The 16,749-nt window shown below is 45.0% G+C and overlaps 1 protein-coding gene across 3 annotated transcripts in view; it reads right to left on the bottom strand.

Moving 5' to 3' along the window:
• Positions 1 to 268: 268 nt before the first annotated feature.
• The window catches only part of LOC123989445 (nuclear receptor subfamily 6 group A member 1-A-like), a 211,906-nt gene continuing 195,425 nt past the window's right edge, over positions 269 to 16,749 (bottom strand). For all 3 annotated transcript variants that reach the window (XM_046290461.1, XM_046290460.1, XM_046290462.1), the window contains 8 exons: positions 14,376 to 14,606; positions 9,657 to 9,712; positions 7,716 to 7,882; positions 6,722 to 6,949; positions 6,239 to 6,493; positions 5,863 to 5,984; positions 5,434 to 5,586; positions 269 to 4,936 (listed from right to left, as the gene is read on the bottom strand). In XM_046290461.1, coding sequence (XP_046146417.1) covers positions 4,800 to 4,936; positions 5,434 to 5,586; positions 5,863 to 5,984; positions 6,239 to 6,493; positions 6,722 to 6,949; positions 7,716 to 7,882; positions 9,657 to 9,712; positions 14,376 to 14,606 — 1,349 coding nt within the window. In that variant the 3' untranslated portion in view covers positions 269 to 4,799. The remainder of the gene's footprint in view (positions 4,937 to 5,433; positions 5,587 to 5,862; positions 5,985 to 6,238; positions 6,494 to 6,721; positions 6,950 to 7,715; positions 7,883 to 9,656; positions 9,713 to 14,375; positions 14,607 to 16,749) is intronic.

Genomic DNA, 16,749 nt, shown 5'->3' on the forward strand with positions numbered 1-16,749 from the left:
TGTACTTGCAAGGATCATGCGTATGCCTCTTAAAATAGGCACCCTATATGATGGGTGATCAGTGGCTATTTTCATTTGTGCCCGTCGTATGCCATCTCAAAGGCGTGGAGAACAAACGGGGAGTGAAGGGTCACAGACATTCATTCTGAGAGCGCACCCTAAATGGATAAGCTGGTGTCATTCATCTGAAATTTTACTTTTGGTCAATTATACATTTTTGGGCAAAGGGAGAGAAATAAAAACATTGAGGCCTTGGTCTCTCAGTTGCATTAGGTTCATGTTTATTTAGTTTCAAGTCCTGACATTCTATGCATGCTTTGAACACATATTGCTCTGATAGCCACAGGTAGTCAAAGTTACAGTCAGGGCAGACACATGGACACAAAGTATATAAACCCATGATGGAGGTTAAAGCTAGAATCCTTAGTTGCAACATCAATTTTTGGACTCGCGAATTAATGATATATACGCCATTGATTCTTGAACATTTTTACTTATAAACGCATCATGAGTTCAATTGTTGTACCCCATCAGAATCCAAAATATAACGTAGCTTGTTTTGCTCCGATGTTTGTAAACAAAGAAAATATATTTAAAAAACACTTTATAGTTTCAAAACATGGCAAAAACTAGAATGTTTATATTATGGGATAGTCAGACCTTGCATCCATAGCTCTGTCTATGAATTTGAGATTGGTAAACACTTCTCCTGGCCCATCCCTCAGATTTTTACCAAAACAGAGGTGGGGTGCCCCTTTGTTATTATTTCAAAGGATTGTAGCTTTAAGAAACAACATGTTACAGTAGAACATCACATCTTAACTTTTTAATTTCTCTGTCTGCAACTTTTTAAAACCCAGAACACCAACATAAACAAACAAAGCATTGTGCCCCCCTAAAACATGACACCTGATATCACTGCAATTCAAAAGCCTTTCTTTTCATTGATACATTCTATCAAAGAAAAACGATGTTGACAAATACGTATTGAAAATAAGCGAGAGGTTGTTAGTCACCATTTCAATAAAGTGTATAATGGCTTTATGCATAAGACCCCAATAGTGTTCCCTAAAATAAAATAAAGTGTTGATTGTAACACAGCACAGCAGAGTAAAGAGTTATGAGCGTAAATGTAATTGTTTGTGTCAGAGGCAAAGGTGTTGTGATGATCTGGCCCTATTCTTTTTGACACTTAGTGGTTAGGGACCTTAACCACTTAAATTGAGCCAGATTAAAAGGCACACACACTCACAGGTCAACAAATATCAAACATGTCAACCATGAACCAAAGATGAGCTTCCCTGTCAATTTGAATCCCTGAGCTGCAGGATGCCCCTTGAAAACTGGGCACCACTGACAGATAGCACCTACCTACAGGCCAACACATGCATCGCAAACCATGCATCTCTAAGATGTCTACCTTGTTTCTGATAAATGACTGGGACAGAATACTAGTTATATCCCAAACCGGCTCCTCATCCCTACCATCACTCGGAGGACCCTCAATTGTCACTTGTTGCTGACGAAACGATAGTAAAGAGGGGCTCAATAAACCCATCAACTTTGGGACACACTCGTGACTTGAATGCAGCCCCAAGGTCTGTCAGGGGTAATATTATTTTTGACGTCGTTTGCCCTCTGACGTACCAGGGTGATCTGCCCAGCCGGTAATATGCTTGTGTCCCTCCTTGACTAGAAACGACATAAAACATTTCCTCCTAGACTAACTTTAATGGCGAGCAGCCCTAAACAAAACTGGGAATATATGCGTACTGTCTTAATTAATGAAACAATTTTTCTCCACCATGCTAGGATGCACCAGTCTGTTGTTTGCCCCTGTCTGAAGGCTGCATGCAACGTCCGGAAGTAGCATCATGGTGGTAGAAAATGGTGTTTTATTAAGACAGTATGCATATTTTCCCAGGTATTTTAGGGCTGCTCGCCATTAAAGCTAGTTAAGGAGGAAACCGACGCCTTTGCAGCATGAATGGAGGATGCTTTATGTAGCTGCTCATCGCGGGGTGACACGAGTGTACCACCGGCTGGGCTGACTGCGTCGACACCTAGAGGTAATAAGACGTCAGGAAGAACTACTAAGGGTCTCGGCGTTCGCTTGAACGATGCAATTCCAGATCAACATTTAAATAATAAAACGAGCATGAAATTCAAAATGATACAATTCCTTGTTGTTTTACAATATAATAACCTCAACAGTCAAACATTTAATTTGAGAGATGTTTCATATTTTACGTGTCAAGCATCAGAAACAGACACAAACAAATGCACACGTATAATTAGGAACACCTGTCCACTCTTTTGTATGAAATGATGCAAACTCCTAACATTTCGCGGTGCTTCAAGTTGGCGCCTAGATCAGTTCTTCCTGACGTCGTATTACCTCTAGGTTTCGACGACACATTCAGCCCAGCCGGTGATAGACTCCTGTCCCCCTCCCCGGATAGCACTTCCCTCTGGAGCCTGCAGCCTTTTTGGCTTGGTCGAAGTGGCCATAGAAGGGTCTAATTAGCCCCAACACCCTTGATAATTTCCACTCCCTCAGCTTTGGGACACTTATGCATATGACAGAGGCACACATGTATGTTTAAATGGCTGGCCAGGGGGGTGCGGTAAAGGGTAGTGATTTGAGATTCAGCCACTGACTTAAAACAAATTAAACATCCTAGTCACCTTCACTTCAAACAATCAAATCTAATTGATATGCAAAACATTCTTATAAAACAACAAAATACATTCCAAGTAAATTACAAATGTTAAAAGTTGAATAAAAACAGACAAACGCGGGACATTGAATAGATGTGATCAATTCATTTACGAATACGCATCAATTCCCAGTTTGTTCAAAGACATGTGTATCCAAGATGTTGACAGAATGGCTACGATAGAGGCACTTCTAGTCAAAATGCCACAACTTGCTCCGACTGAGGACCTATAGCAAAACCATCAACTCTGGCACAGTCCCTTCACTTAAATCATTGTCTGGTGCAAATATGTAAACATTCAATAGATATAACACATATATTCAGTTCGATTTGGAATGCTTTGAAGGGGAGGGGTGCACTCCGTGGATCTGATGCCAGTTTGCCATTACAACAACATTTATTTCCTTACAGTTCTGATGTAACACTTCTCACTGACTGAGTCTGGTCAATGCTGCACTTTGCTCAAAAAACACATTGTCCTTTTTTTGCCTTGTTTGTAACACACCTGAGAATAAAAGTGAATATGAGTCTAACCACAGAGCCTTACATCAATTCAGAACCCCAATTGTGTCCTTATTAGTCCATGAAAATCGTATTCTATTCCATATAGTCCAAACACCCAAACAAATACAACAACTCCCCTACAGAAAAAAATACTCCAAAAGACAGCTACTTACGACGTCCCCCAAAACCTACAACTACTAATACTAAACGCGCAATTCAACAAAGTGATCCTGAGTAACTTCTGAGTGCAGTACACCAAACTTCCACCTTACCCTGTTTAGAACTCAACTTCTGACGAACTCGAGTGAGAAAATATCACAGAAAACATTAACTGGCAGCTGCAACATTTTTGTTGATGCACATGCAGACATAACAATCCCTGTGACCCTAGAGGTCACAGGTGGGATTTTGCTTTGAACATGTCTCTTGAAAGAGGTGAATGCACAACAACAATACTCTTGAACTATGGCTGAGCTTGCCACTATTGGCAGCATTTCACATCTATTAAAAAAAATAAAAAACACCCACACCCTGGGTTTTCAACAGTGTGCATATTGCACTTCTCGTCCTCCCAGGCATCTGGAGTAACTGGTACATCTCAGGAGAAGGTCGACTGGGACAGTAACACTTTACTGGCCTATCATCACCAATCCCAGAGTGGTCCTTCAGTTAATTCATTGATTGATCAAGAAATGCCATCTTCCATTGGAAAATCTTTCAACTGTAGTTGGAAACATGGAAGATTCTCCTTCCCTTCCACTTACCATTCCCCTTAAAAATACCCGTATCAATTTTGACTAAATGAAATTTCTACTCGCTAAAAGGCTTGAGTAGAAATGTAAATGAAAAAGAGGCTTGAATTTGCCGCCACTTTATGTTGACATTACTAGTGACGGGAAACCAGGCATCAGTGAAGGCAGCTTGGGACATCTCATCTGTCACTATTGGCAGACGTGTTGGAGTAGATATACCAATGCCACCTGAGAAACCATACCACCCCCGCCATGATAAATGTAACTCATCTTAAAAAGCTAAATGTATAGCATGTAGTATATATTAAAACCTCAATTCAACTACACTTAGTAACTGAGTGTATCTTTAGAGACCTTTGGTAACAATCATTTACGCCATATTGATAAAAAAAAAACACATTGGGGAAGTATATCATGTACTTTACTGTAGCTGAGGATAGTACAAACATACCAAAGACTGCTGAAGTTATCTTTTCACTGACACAGGCACGTGTCCACTGAAAACACAACTTCCTGAGGTAGTCTTTCAGTTACAATTGCGTTTTCTAGTGGATCCCCAAACCAAACAAAACTTCCTGGAAATCTATACGAAAAATAGCTACCATGTTAACACTTCACATACTTGTAAACTGCACTTACACGTCTGAACAATGCATTGGTTGTGCATTTCTTATTGCAGAGGCGTGTGCTCTGCATAGATGAGAATACATTCAGATCTGTCGTGTAATAAATACATTTAGAAAAACAATTCTGTCACATTCACAAAAGAAAGAAGGGGGTCCCCCCCTCCTTCAGGTGAACGGTGGGTTTTGAGAGGCGTGGCTCAGTTGCCGGGGATGAGGCCTGTTGTCAGGCAGGTGGTGGTGCCTGCTCGGAGGGTGTTGGGGCTGAACTTGCAGGAGTGTAGGACGGCCTTAAACAGCAGGGGGAGCTGTTCCAACGGAACGTTCACTAGCTTCCCTGGAAGGAACGACCATTTACATTACATTTTACACATTAGTCATTTAGCATACGCTCTTATCCAGAGAGTGTATACATTTTTCCATACAATTTGTTTTATTTTTGTACTGCACCATCAAAGATAGTAAGCACAGAAAACAACCTCTCTTAATGCACATCTATCCCCCAAGCAAATCCAATGGACATTGACGTGCACAGTATTCACAACCACAGATCTATTACAGTACATTATTTACCATACATTGGGGTGTATAATGTTTTCCCTTGATGCCATCCTAAAACAGGATAGGATGAACTTTAACCTTAGACACACTGTGCTGTATACAAAATAAACACGGCACATAACATAGTACACACATTGCACATTACCCATGTCAAACACACTGTACACATTTCATATAGCCATATGCATAATACATATTGTACACCTTACAGTGAAAATGGCTATTAGTTGGAGCTGAAAAGGGTTTGCATTATAAGGTGAAAATTGTACTCACCGGCGATGTGGCGGATCTCTGGCAGACACATCATGATCTCAGGGAAGCGTTTGGGCTGGTGAGGGTACTTGTACTCAGCTAGGTCCTGGCACACATACCAGTAGCGCTTGTTCAGCTTCTCCAGCTGAGAAACGTTGGTAAGCCCTCGGATATCTGCACAGAGGAGAGGGTTACGGATTACGATGACGACTAATACAGACGTCCCTTTAAAACAATAAAGTTGTGCTGACTTCATTGCCAAGACTTGGTTTAATAAAATATGAATTAAATAGATACACACACACAATAATATGCACAGTATCTACTGACATTTCAGATTATATTTCATAGGTTCAATTTTTTTTTCAGTGTAAAAATGAGCCCATTTTATCATCCCAGCCTTTTTTGGATTTTCCAACATATTTTTAAAAGTATGTAGAATTGACATACCTTGGGTGAGGAAGTTGATGGCTTTCATACAGGCATACTCCTCATTGCTAACCTTCAGCTGATTAAATTTGCGGAACAGGTATATCAGTCTCTCCATCACATCCATTCCATCTTCACTAAACCTGGCAGATGAGAGATAATCAATCAAAATCATTTGAAATAATGGTTTAAGTTGCATTTAAAAGACTTAATTAATGATATCCCAGGACCGATATTCCTCAACCAGATTAAGCTACAGGCTTAATCTGGCTCTGGGTAACCACCCTTCCTAATATTCTCCCAAAAAGGCCAACCTTGAGCCAAGGCTATGGCAATGGAACCCATCCCCAGATCCATGTTACCAGACTCAAGACCTAAGATCCCGGGCTTCTCTTACCCTTGGAGTTCGTAGTCAGAGGGTGAGTACTTGGTGGTGACGTTGGCCAGGTCCCCGAACATCTGGCCGCTGTAGATGGTGAGGCTGGAGAGCAGGATGAGCTCCTGCCAAGTGGCACTGAGCAGCAGGGTGTAGTCCTCGATGGACAGCTCGCAGAAGAAGGGCAGCCGCTTGATCCAGGAGATCTGCCGAAATAGCAGCTCGTCTGCCAGCCGACAGAGCAAGGCAAACAGCTCCCCCTGGGTCACCCTGTACCTGGGGGACACATGGCAGACAGGGAGGTGTGAAGGTTGGGCATAACACACTTTCTTCACACTCTAGAACCAAAGATAATGAATAAAAAGTGTGATTGATAGAACATTTTTAGTAAAGATCAGACAAAACAAGACATCTGGGGTCAAGACCCCAAACCTTAAAAGTCTACCAAAAGAAAACGTCAAAAGCACAGTTCCCGATACAGATGTGTACACAGTGGGAACTCACCCATCTTCTATGAGCATTGGGGTCCCCAGGGGGGCCAGGTCCTCAGCTGCCACCAGTTGGGAGACAAGGGTCTGTGATTGGGAGTACAGGCTGCGGGCCAGGGTGGGCCTAAGGACTGACTGGGCATAACCAAAAAGGTGCGGCAGGAACTTGTAGTGTGAGGACACAGGCGTGCCCACGTACTGGTCCCGGTAGGTAGCAGTGTAGCTATTCATTTCCAGGGACTTGCTGCAAAGACACAAGCCAGGAAACCATTATGGAGTAAAGAACTGCTCTACTATAAATACTTATTACACTGTGATTACAGAAATAATTACACAAGTATAATGGCACCATAATGTGAAGCGTGACAGAGTTTTCTACCAAATGTATATTTTTCTGGGCACAGGCAAGCATGAAAAAATTATGATAGAACTCTACGCTTTATCATGGAGACAGTGCCAGAGAGGACTGGGTTGCAGACAGAAAGCATCGACCCTGAGACAATCATGTTAAGGACAGTACTTATCATTGTGGAATGGCAAGACTTCAGCAAAGGCAGAGGAATGAAAACTGTGTCCTCTGTTTCCGCGGCAACAAACCCAGGGAGAATCCAGTTGTGAGGAGCTTCAAATTCTCCCATAAATGTGCTTAGGAGTGAAATGTGGGTGACCTTACATTTTAACATGAGAGGAACCTTCACTCAATCGCATAACAGCAACATTCAAAAAAACATTACTGGTACTGGTAGGCATGCAATGGATAATTCAAAAGGTGCCATGAAGCTGAGGGGACAAACTAAAATGTATCTGTATTCGTTCATAGGAGATACGACTGCCAGATATAGGTCATTTTATTCAGAAATTAATTTAAAGATATTGAATTTGGCCACAAAATGTTGGTGCATTTCACTCCTGGGGGAAGTCATAGTTACTCAGTCAGTGGTGTTTCTCGTTCAGTGCGCCAACCTTTAACTTTTGAGGTAATGGTCTGTACCCCTACTGCAACAGCTCACCTGGACGACAGGGTGGAGACCGGCGAGGGTTGGTTGCCCTCGGAGACACCATTGTCGGGGGAACTGTGGTCGCTGTCCCCGTTGTTTCCCCAGGTGTGCTCTGGCAAACCAGCATCCTCCTTGAACTCCTGGCCTGTCATAATGCGCTCCATTTCTTCATTCGAAATCTATAGCAGAGAAGCGAGGGAAAAAAGGAGGGAGGGCAACAAGGAAGGAGGTAAGAGAAGAGAAAGCCTCTGTTCATTTTCTCTTGTCATTCAGTATGTCATGGGGTTATTGATTCAGATGCATTAGTCCCTGTACAAACAAAAGCCTGTTTGTCTGACGATAAGAAAAATGTTATACATTGGTCATTGTTAAGCTTCTTTATTCAGCTATGTAGCATACTAAACCCTGCTCATGAGAAATGACAAAGGTTTCATATAAATATTTTAAGAATGTTCCCGAAACGGTGGCGGGCAGCTTTTCTTTCACATATTGTCAGTATACCCGTGAACACTGGAATCAATATGTGGCTATGAGTGGATTTAAGATGGCAGGAGCTTCTTAGATTGGAGAACAAAACAAGCTCCCACGGACATATCTCGCACTCGCTCTTGCACTCTTTGCCTCGGGAAGCGGGTGAACTTTTTCTCCGCCGCACAAGCGGTGCCTTCCCATTATCTGGGTTTGAAAGGCGCCTGATTACTCCGTTGCAGCGCTATCGTTCACATCTGAGCAGAAGGGTGATTTAAGCCTAATGAGTTAACCCTATCTGCAATAATGAGGGACAGACTTGATTGTCTCGCAGGGCCTGAATCCAGCTTTGGAGCAAGGACACCGATATTGAGGCAATCGCTGCAATCAACTGAATGATTTTGCTCCTTGAAAGATGCTAGGCAGAGAATGTTATCTAAAACCATTCTGCAGATACTTTCCAGGCAAAAAAACCCCCAAAAAACAGAGTTATTTCAACTATTGCAAAATATCATGCAGGTACAGTGGTCTAGTAAAGACAGACTTTTGCTGTCATTATTGTATGGTTTTAAACATTTTGAGATGGTGAAAATGAAAGCCTACCTTTCTGGTTCACAACAAGCCACAATAGCCAACAATTAAACATGTAAACATATTCAACTACGTTTTTGTGACCTGTTAAAACATTTGGAAATGCAAAGCTACTGTTAAAATGGTCTGGTTTTCACCATCAATGGAACAATCAATCAAATCTTTGTGTTTGGCTACTCAGCTGCTTCCAGGGGCATCTCTTTAAAAGTACACCTGGAAAATAGCCTCTTTTTTTGTGTTAAGTCTCAAAATGTTATTGCAGTTTTTAGTTTTTGTAGCTGAACATAAAAAGGCTGAAATGTATGGAACATAAATAAATAGTCTGAAAATAATAGATTTGTTTTAAAATGTCATACACAAACGTGGGCTCTGAATCAATTGGAGAGAGAATCATGTCCCTTTTCCAGTTGCCTGTAATGAGAGAAATATATTCTCTGAATACGCTTTACAAACAGAATGATGGAACTGAAAGTTTCTTCTATTGAGGTTGGTTGCTTTGTAAAAAACAGTCTCACACTGGGAGGAACCACAGGAGGTTGGTGGCACCTTAATTGGGGAGAACGGGCTCGTGGTAATGACTGGATAGGAGTCAGTGAAGTGGTATCAAATACATGAAACACATGGTTTCCAGGTGTATGATGCCATTCCATTTGCTCTGTTCTGACCATTATTATGAGCCGTTCTCCCCTCAGCAGCCTCCACTGGGAGGAACATAGAAAACACTAACACCACAGTGCACAACCAAAGTCATTGAGGGCAACAGTGTCTGCGGTTTTCAGTATGGAGAAAACTTTTTGAAACCGAGAGAAAAAGGGAGGGACTAATTGAACTTGTCCAATAAGAACACAGATTTCTTATTTTCTTTTGCTTAAACAGTAATAAATTGTGACATACCTCGACAGGTCCAATGCTCTTATTCCTTCCCCCTGGCATTCCATCCTCTCTGATTGCTGTGGAAAGACACACAGACAGAACTTAGAAAGCCCATTATGAAAATCTGTAAATGCATTTCACATCTTCCAAAACCCTTTTAAAATAGACTAGTTGAAAGAAAAAAGATGGTGACAGGAGGGTTGGAGTTGGGTTCAGCAACTCAACATAGGATGACTGGAAGTTTTTTACTGTTGAGGGAGATATGTGGAAGGCTGTAGAATCTGAGCTGTGAGATTTGTGGAAGGGACCTGGCACCCTCTAATGGTGAGAAAAGGCATCAGCGTTTTAACTGGTCTGAACTGGATTAAACAGAAATAGAAGGATACCCTAAAGAGCATATGATTGACATCATTTGAGTTGCGTGATGAATTAACAGTTGAATGGTGTGTGTGTGTGTGTGTGTACATGCGTCTAAACATTTGAATTTGAAAAACATAGAACACAGAAGCCCTCTGTTCTCCTCTGTTCCGTCTCTCTGTTGCCCTCCTCCCTACACGTCACACAAACACATGTCACATAAACACATGTCTAACTGACTACTTCCAGCTGAGAGACAGGGTCCATCTCAGCTGACGGACAAGGTAAAGGAGCAGGTTTCAACCTGTTCTTTCAGTCACTCGCATACATAAGGCTGCAAACGCTTGTAGATGTGGTGGCCACTGGTCAGGCTTTGTGGATCTGACTAAGGTCCTTAGCACTATTCCGATTGTGTGAAATGGAGCATTGGTGGGTGTGATCTCAGAAGCTGCCATAGGGAGGCAGTGGAGGCACACTCTCGAGTTCAGCTCAAGCCACTAAGCATTTTGTACGTGGAATGCTGCAGTTGTTTGACACTGTTGTGGAGACCAGCCATGCTATTGGTTCAAATTCATACTTTGGGGAATTAATGGGGGACCATTCCTTGGCCGTGGTGCACACTCTAAAGAGAACAGCTACGAGGGGGGTGCACTACGAGGATGGTGTACCACAAGGGGGTGGACTACGAGGATGGAGTACCACAAGGGGGTGCACTACGAGGATGGTGTACCACAAGGGGGTGCACTACGAGGATGGTGTACCACAAGGAGGTGGACTACGAGGATGGTGTACCACAAGGGGGTGCACTACGAGGATGGTGTACCACAAGGAGGTGGACTACGAGGATGGTGTACCACAAGGGGGTGCACTACGAGGATGGTGTACCACATAGGGGGGGATCTATGAGGATGGTGTACCACAAGGGGGTGCACTACGAGGATGGTGTACCACAAGGGGGTGCACTACGAGGATGGTGTACCACAAGGGGGTGCACTACGAGGATGGTGTACCACAAGGGGGTGCACTACGAGGATGGTGTACCACAAGGGGGTGCACTACAAGGATGGTGTACCACAAGGGGGTGTATTCTCGCTATACACCAAGTCACTTGGCTCTGTCATAATGCGAATCGCATCTCTGCATGTCTGGCAGACATATCAGTGTGGATGACGGATCACCACCTCAAGCTGAACTTCGGCAAGACGGAGCTGCTCTTCCTCCCGGGGAAGGACTGCCCGTTCCATGATCTCGCCATCACGGTTGACAACTCCATTGTGTCCTCCTCCCAGAGCGCTAAGAACCTTGGCGTGATCCTGGACAACAAACTGTCGTTCTCAACTAACATCAAGGCGGTGGCCCGTTCCTGTAGGTTCATGCTCTACAACATCCGCAGAGTGACGACCCTGCCTCACACAGGAAGCGGCGCAGGTCCTAATTCAGGCACTTGTCATCTCCCGTCTGGATTACTGCAACTCGCTGTTGGCTGGGCTCCCTGCCTGTGCCATTAAACCCCTACAACTCATCCAGAACGCCGGCCCGTCTAGTGTTCAACTTTCCCAAGTTCTCTCACGTCACCCCGCTCCTCCGCTCTCTCCACTGGCTTCCAGTTGAAGCTCGCATCCGCTACAAGACCATGGTGCTTGCCTACGGAGCTGTGAGGGGAACGGACCTCAGTACCTCCAGGCTCTGATCAGGCCCTACACCCAAATAAGGGCACTGCGTTCATCCACCTCTGGCCTGCTCGCCTCCCTACCACTGAGGAAGTACAGTTCCCGCTCAGCTCAGTCAAAACTGTTCGAATGGTGGAACAAACTCCCTCACGACAGGACAGCGGAGTCAATCACCACCTTCCGGAGACACCTGAAACCCCACCTCTTTAAGGAATACCTAGGATAGGATATAGTAATCCTTCTCACCCCCCCTTAAAATATTTAGATGCACTATTGTAAAGTGGTTGTTCCACTGGATGTCATAAGGTGAATGCACCAATTTGTAAGTCGCTCTGGATAAGAGCGTCTGCTAAATGACTTAAATGTAAATGTAAATGACTACGAGGATGGTGTACCACAAGGGGGTGGACTACGAGGATGGTGTACCACAAGGGGGTGCACTACGAGGATGGTGTACCACAAGGGGGTGGACTTGCTACCCGGCACCCCTCATCAAATAAACCCATTAGTTTACGGTTAGACCAAGATAAAATGACATATCTGTGTACTTCAAGTTCATAGACACATATTTGGCAGTGACTACACACTCTAATAGGATTATCTGCATATTGCTTAAGGTGCTTCATTCATCATGCTTGGAAGTGTACATCTACTGGTCTTACAAATCAGATAACGCTTCTCGTTTCTCACCGTCCAAATCCTCCAGCCACTGCCTGGGGGCCATTGATTAACCAGCTGTTTCAGGCCTCCCTCGTACTCCCTCCTTTCCTTCTCCACTTAGGTGTGGCAAATCGAAAGGCAATATTTATCAATGACTTTGCATATCAAGACATCAAAGCAAAGGATTTCTCCTCCTCTTCTCGGGTTTCGACACAGCACGTTCTTATCTTTTGGAATATCGAGGATCAGAGAGTGTAAGTAGAGGTAGAACATGGAACGGGAGAGAGTAATCGTGTTTCCCCAGGGGGCTTATCGGAATGGGAAAGTAAGTTGTTTCATGGCGTGGCGAGGGTGAAATTGTGATTCGGGACAGCGGTGTGTCATATATTCTCTGCTGCCCCATTATTATAAAATGTTTAAACCTTTATTTAACTAGGCAAGTCAGTTAAGAACAAATTCTTATTTACAGTGACGGCCTACCCCGGCCAAACCCTAACGACGCTGTCATATTAATGGAGCATCACACTAACTGATGGCTAATGACACCAGTGACTTTCTTCAGTGTCCTCTGGTTGAAGAATGGAATGCATGTGTATGGTTCATTCTCTTTAATAATATGCAGTTTTAGCAGACATTTATCCAACGCGACTTACGGATAAATCAAATATTCAGTACATGTGGCCCATATGGAAATCAAACTCACAAGCCTGGTGTTTTAAGCACCATGCTCCAACGAACTGAGCCCTCACAACCGCTTGAAAATCTGCCTTGTTTCATCTTTTTGGGAGCATTGCATTATCTGAACAGTAAGTGTATCATAAAAATGAAGTGCCGTAACAAAAGAGCGAGAGAGAGAGAGAGGAGAGAGTGAGAGAGAGAGAGAGAGGTAGAGAGAGAGAGAGGTAGAGAGAGGTAGAGAGAGAGAGAGGTAGAGAGAGAGAGAGAGAGAGAGAGAGGGAGAGAGAGAGAGAGAGGTAGAGCGAGAGAGAGAGGTAGAGCGAGAGAGAGAGGTAGGTAGAGAGAGAGAGAGAGAGAGAGAGAGAGAGAGAGAGAGAGAGAGAGAGAGAGAGAGAGAGAGAGAGAGAGAGAGAGAGAATAAAGAGGGCAGTATGACAAGCAGTGTCTAACTATGAACGTGATGTCATCTTAAGTTACAAGGGAGATAAGACAGTAGAGTGAGGCAAGATGGGGTGACAGGGGTCCAGATCCATCCAATCACCCAAATAGACTCTGACCAGAACTGACAACAACGGCTCTACCAGAATGCATTGGGGCTAGATCTATCAGAGGTAACTGCCAACCTTAATCATCGTCATCATCATCCTCTCCAACCCTCCAATCTTCCCTCTTTGACAAGGTATCCAGTGTCATATTCATTAGTGCACACGGAAGGGAACACGAAAAGATTGTTTGTTATTGGAGAAAGTCAGGTCGTCCCTCTGTGTTTCAGTCTGTTTTCTTTAGTTTGGTGCCTAATGAACAGAACCCAGGTGTAATCTCCACGTGAGGTCCAATTTCAAACTCCTTTCCTCCCTGTTGTTACCTCTCTGTATCTGTCTCTCTCTATTTACCTCTACCTCTCCGTCGATCTCTTTATCTTAATCTCTCTGTGGTTTTGGGGCCTGTCACTCATCGATACCGGCACGCTGTCTTTCTCTTTGGCGTTTGATGAGGAGAATGTTTCGAGAGGGCTACAGCTGCTCCCTGCTCCCTCGGCCGTTAGAACTACAGCTGACAGAGCGCTACGTGGGATAAGGATAAAGCCCTCAGGATGTGGGGCTAAACACTCATTTGAGAGGGATTTGTGCTGAGAGATGTTCAATGCGGTATATTCATTGCAGAAGCAGAGTGGTTCTGGAGAGTTGGAATTGGAGTCATTACTCAGAAGTTATGAGCAATACTTTGATGACAGTCACAGTGACAATAAGTATGAATACTGTATAACCTTAGCAGAGGTCAGCTAGTTTAAACTAGCTTAGCACCGTATAGTGATTTCACCTTTCCTGAAACCTTCAGTAACTTTTGGCCATTTTCCTTACTCTTCCCCACGTACCTTTGCGGTTCATGCCCATCTGTAGGCACTTGAGCAGGCGGCAGTACTGGCAGCGGTTGCGTTGCTTGCGCGACATCTCACAGTTCTTGTCGCGGCTGCAGCGGTAGACGCGCTTGTTGCAGATGCTGCGCTTGAAGAAGCCCTTGCAGCCCTCGCAGGAGATGATGCCATAGTGCAGGCCCGTCGCACGGTCGCCACAGATGAGGCACAAGCGCGGGTCAGCCTGATCATCTGAGAGACAGAAAAGACAGAAAGAGAGCAAAGAAGAAAAGGAAATAAAATTTTTTTTTTTTTTAAGGATGAAAGAAGAAAAAAGGAGAGATATAGAAAACATAAGGGGAGAAGATTTATTCACAGTTCTGTATCAGTCATGCATAACGTAAATGATGTAAATGCAAGGTCAATCATTCACTCCATGGGATCACTGCCACATCCCCAATCTTGTACTGAGCAAATAAAGTTACATATCTTAGAGACATGAATGTATAGTCATTACAGTACAAAGCCCTCTTGGTGATTGCTCATCCATATATTCTTATTCCATTTCTTTACTTAGATTTGTGTGTATTAGGTATTTGTTGAGGAATTGTTATATTACTTGTCAGATATTGCTGCACTGTCGGAACTAGAAGCACAAGCATTTCGCTACACTCGCAATAACATCTGCTAACCATGTGTATGTGACCAATAACATCTGCTAACCATGTGTATGTGACCCTCAAACATCTGCTAACCATGTGTATGTGACCAATAACATCTGCTAACCATGTGTATGTGACCCTCAAACATCTGCTAACCATGTGTATGTGACCAATAACATTTGATGACTACCATTGTTCTTTTCAAGCAAAGACTTTGCTTGAACATAAAACCATATTGTCAAAACCCTACAGTTCAAATAAATGGTCTGAGTATTTAAAAGAAAGGTTAAAACCACCTTTTAATTTCTCTCATTACTCTCATTATAGTGAGTAGGACATTCCTAATTCTGTCCCTGCCACACCAGCACAACATCTTCCCTCTCTGCACATGCTCTCGCTCGCACATCCTCCATTTTGTGTCAGCCGTATGTAGCAGAATGGCTGCGAGCGCTGGGAACTGTCATGTCAGATAGGGCGATCGCAGCCGTCCGGAGCCTCCTGCATACCGACAGAATCAGCCTGAGAGGCCGGCTTGAGCACCACGCCGCCTGGCATCTAATCTCACCACGCCGCCTGGCATCTGATCTCACCACGCCGCCTGGCATCTGATCTCACCACGCCGCCTGGCATCTGATCTCACCACGCCGCCTGGCATCTGCCGCCTGGCATCTGATCATCTCACCACGCCGCCTGGCATCTGATCTCACCACGCCGCCTGGCATCTGATCTCACCACGCCGCCTGGCATCTGATCTCACCACGCCGCCTGGCATCTGATCTCACCACGCCGCCTGGCATCTGATCTCACCACGCCGCCTGGCATCTGATCTCACCACGCCGCCTGGCATCTGATCTCACCACGCCGCCTGGCATCTGATCTCACCACGCCGCCTGGCATCTGATCTCACCACGCCGCCTGGCATCTGATCTCACCACGCCCTGGCCTGGCATCTGATCTCACCACGCCGCCTGGCATCTGATCTCACCACGCCGCCTGGCATCTGATCTCACCACGCCGCCTGGCATCTGATCTCACCACGCCGCCTGGCATCTGATCTCACCACGCCCATGGACTTGGGTTGTTATGCTTGGGAACATGAGGCATGAGTGAGGAGGATAGGTATGAGGAACAAAGCAGACCGGACCGGACCAGACCGGACCAGAGCAGACGACAGGACCAGACCAGAACAGACTAGAGCAGACCAGACAGGACCAGAGCAGAACAGACAGGAGCGGACCAGACAGGACCAGAGCAGACCGGACCAGAGCGGAGCAGACCGGACCGGACCAGAGCAGACCGGACCAGAGCGGAGCAGACCGGACCGGAGCAGACCGGACCAGAGCAGACCGGACCAGAGCAGACCGGACCAGAGCAGACGACAGGACCAGACCAGACGACAGGACCAGAGCAGAACAGACCAGACAGGACCAGAGCGGAACAGACCAGACCAGAGCAGACCGGACCAGATTAGAGCAGACCAGACAGGACCAGAGCAGACAGGACCAGAGCGGAACAGAACAGACAGGACCAGACCAGAGCAGACAGGACCAGAGCGGAACAGACCAGACAGGACCAGAGCAGACCGGACCTGAGGAGACCGGACCAGACCAGACCAGAGCAGAGCAGAGCGGACCAGACCAGAGGAGAGCGGACCAGAGCAGACAGGACCAGAGCAGACCAGAGCAGACCGGACCAGACCAGAGGAGACCGGACCAGACCAGAGCAGAGCAGAG

This window comes from Oncorhynchus gorbuscha, linkage group LG11, assembly GCF_021184085.1.
Source record: "Oncorhynchus gorbuscha isolate QuinsamMale2020 ecotype Even-year linkage group LG11, OgorEven_v1.0, whole genome shotgun sequence".
Lineage (NCBI taxonomy): Eukaryota > Metazoa > Chordata > Actinopteri > Salmoniformes > Salmonidae > Oncorhynchus > Oncorhynchus gorbuscha.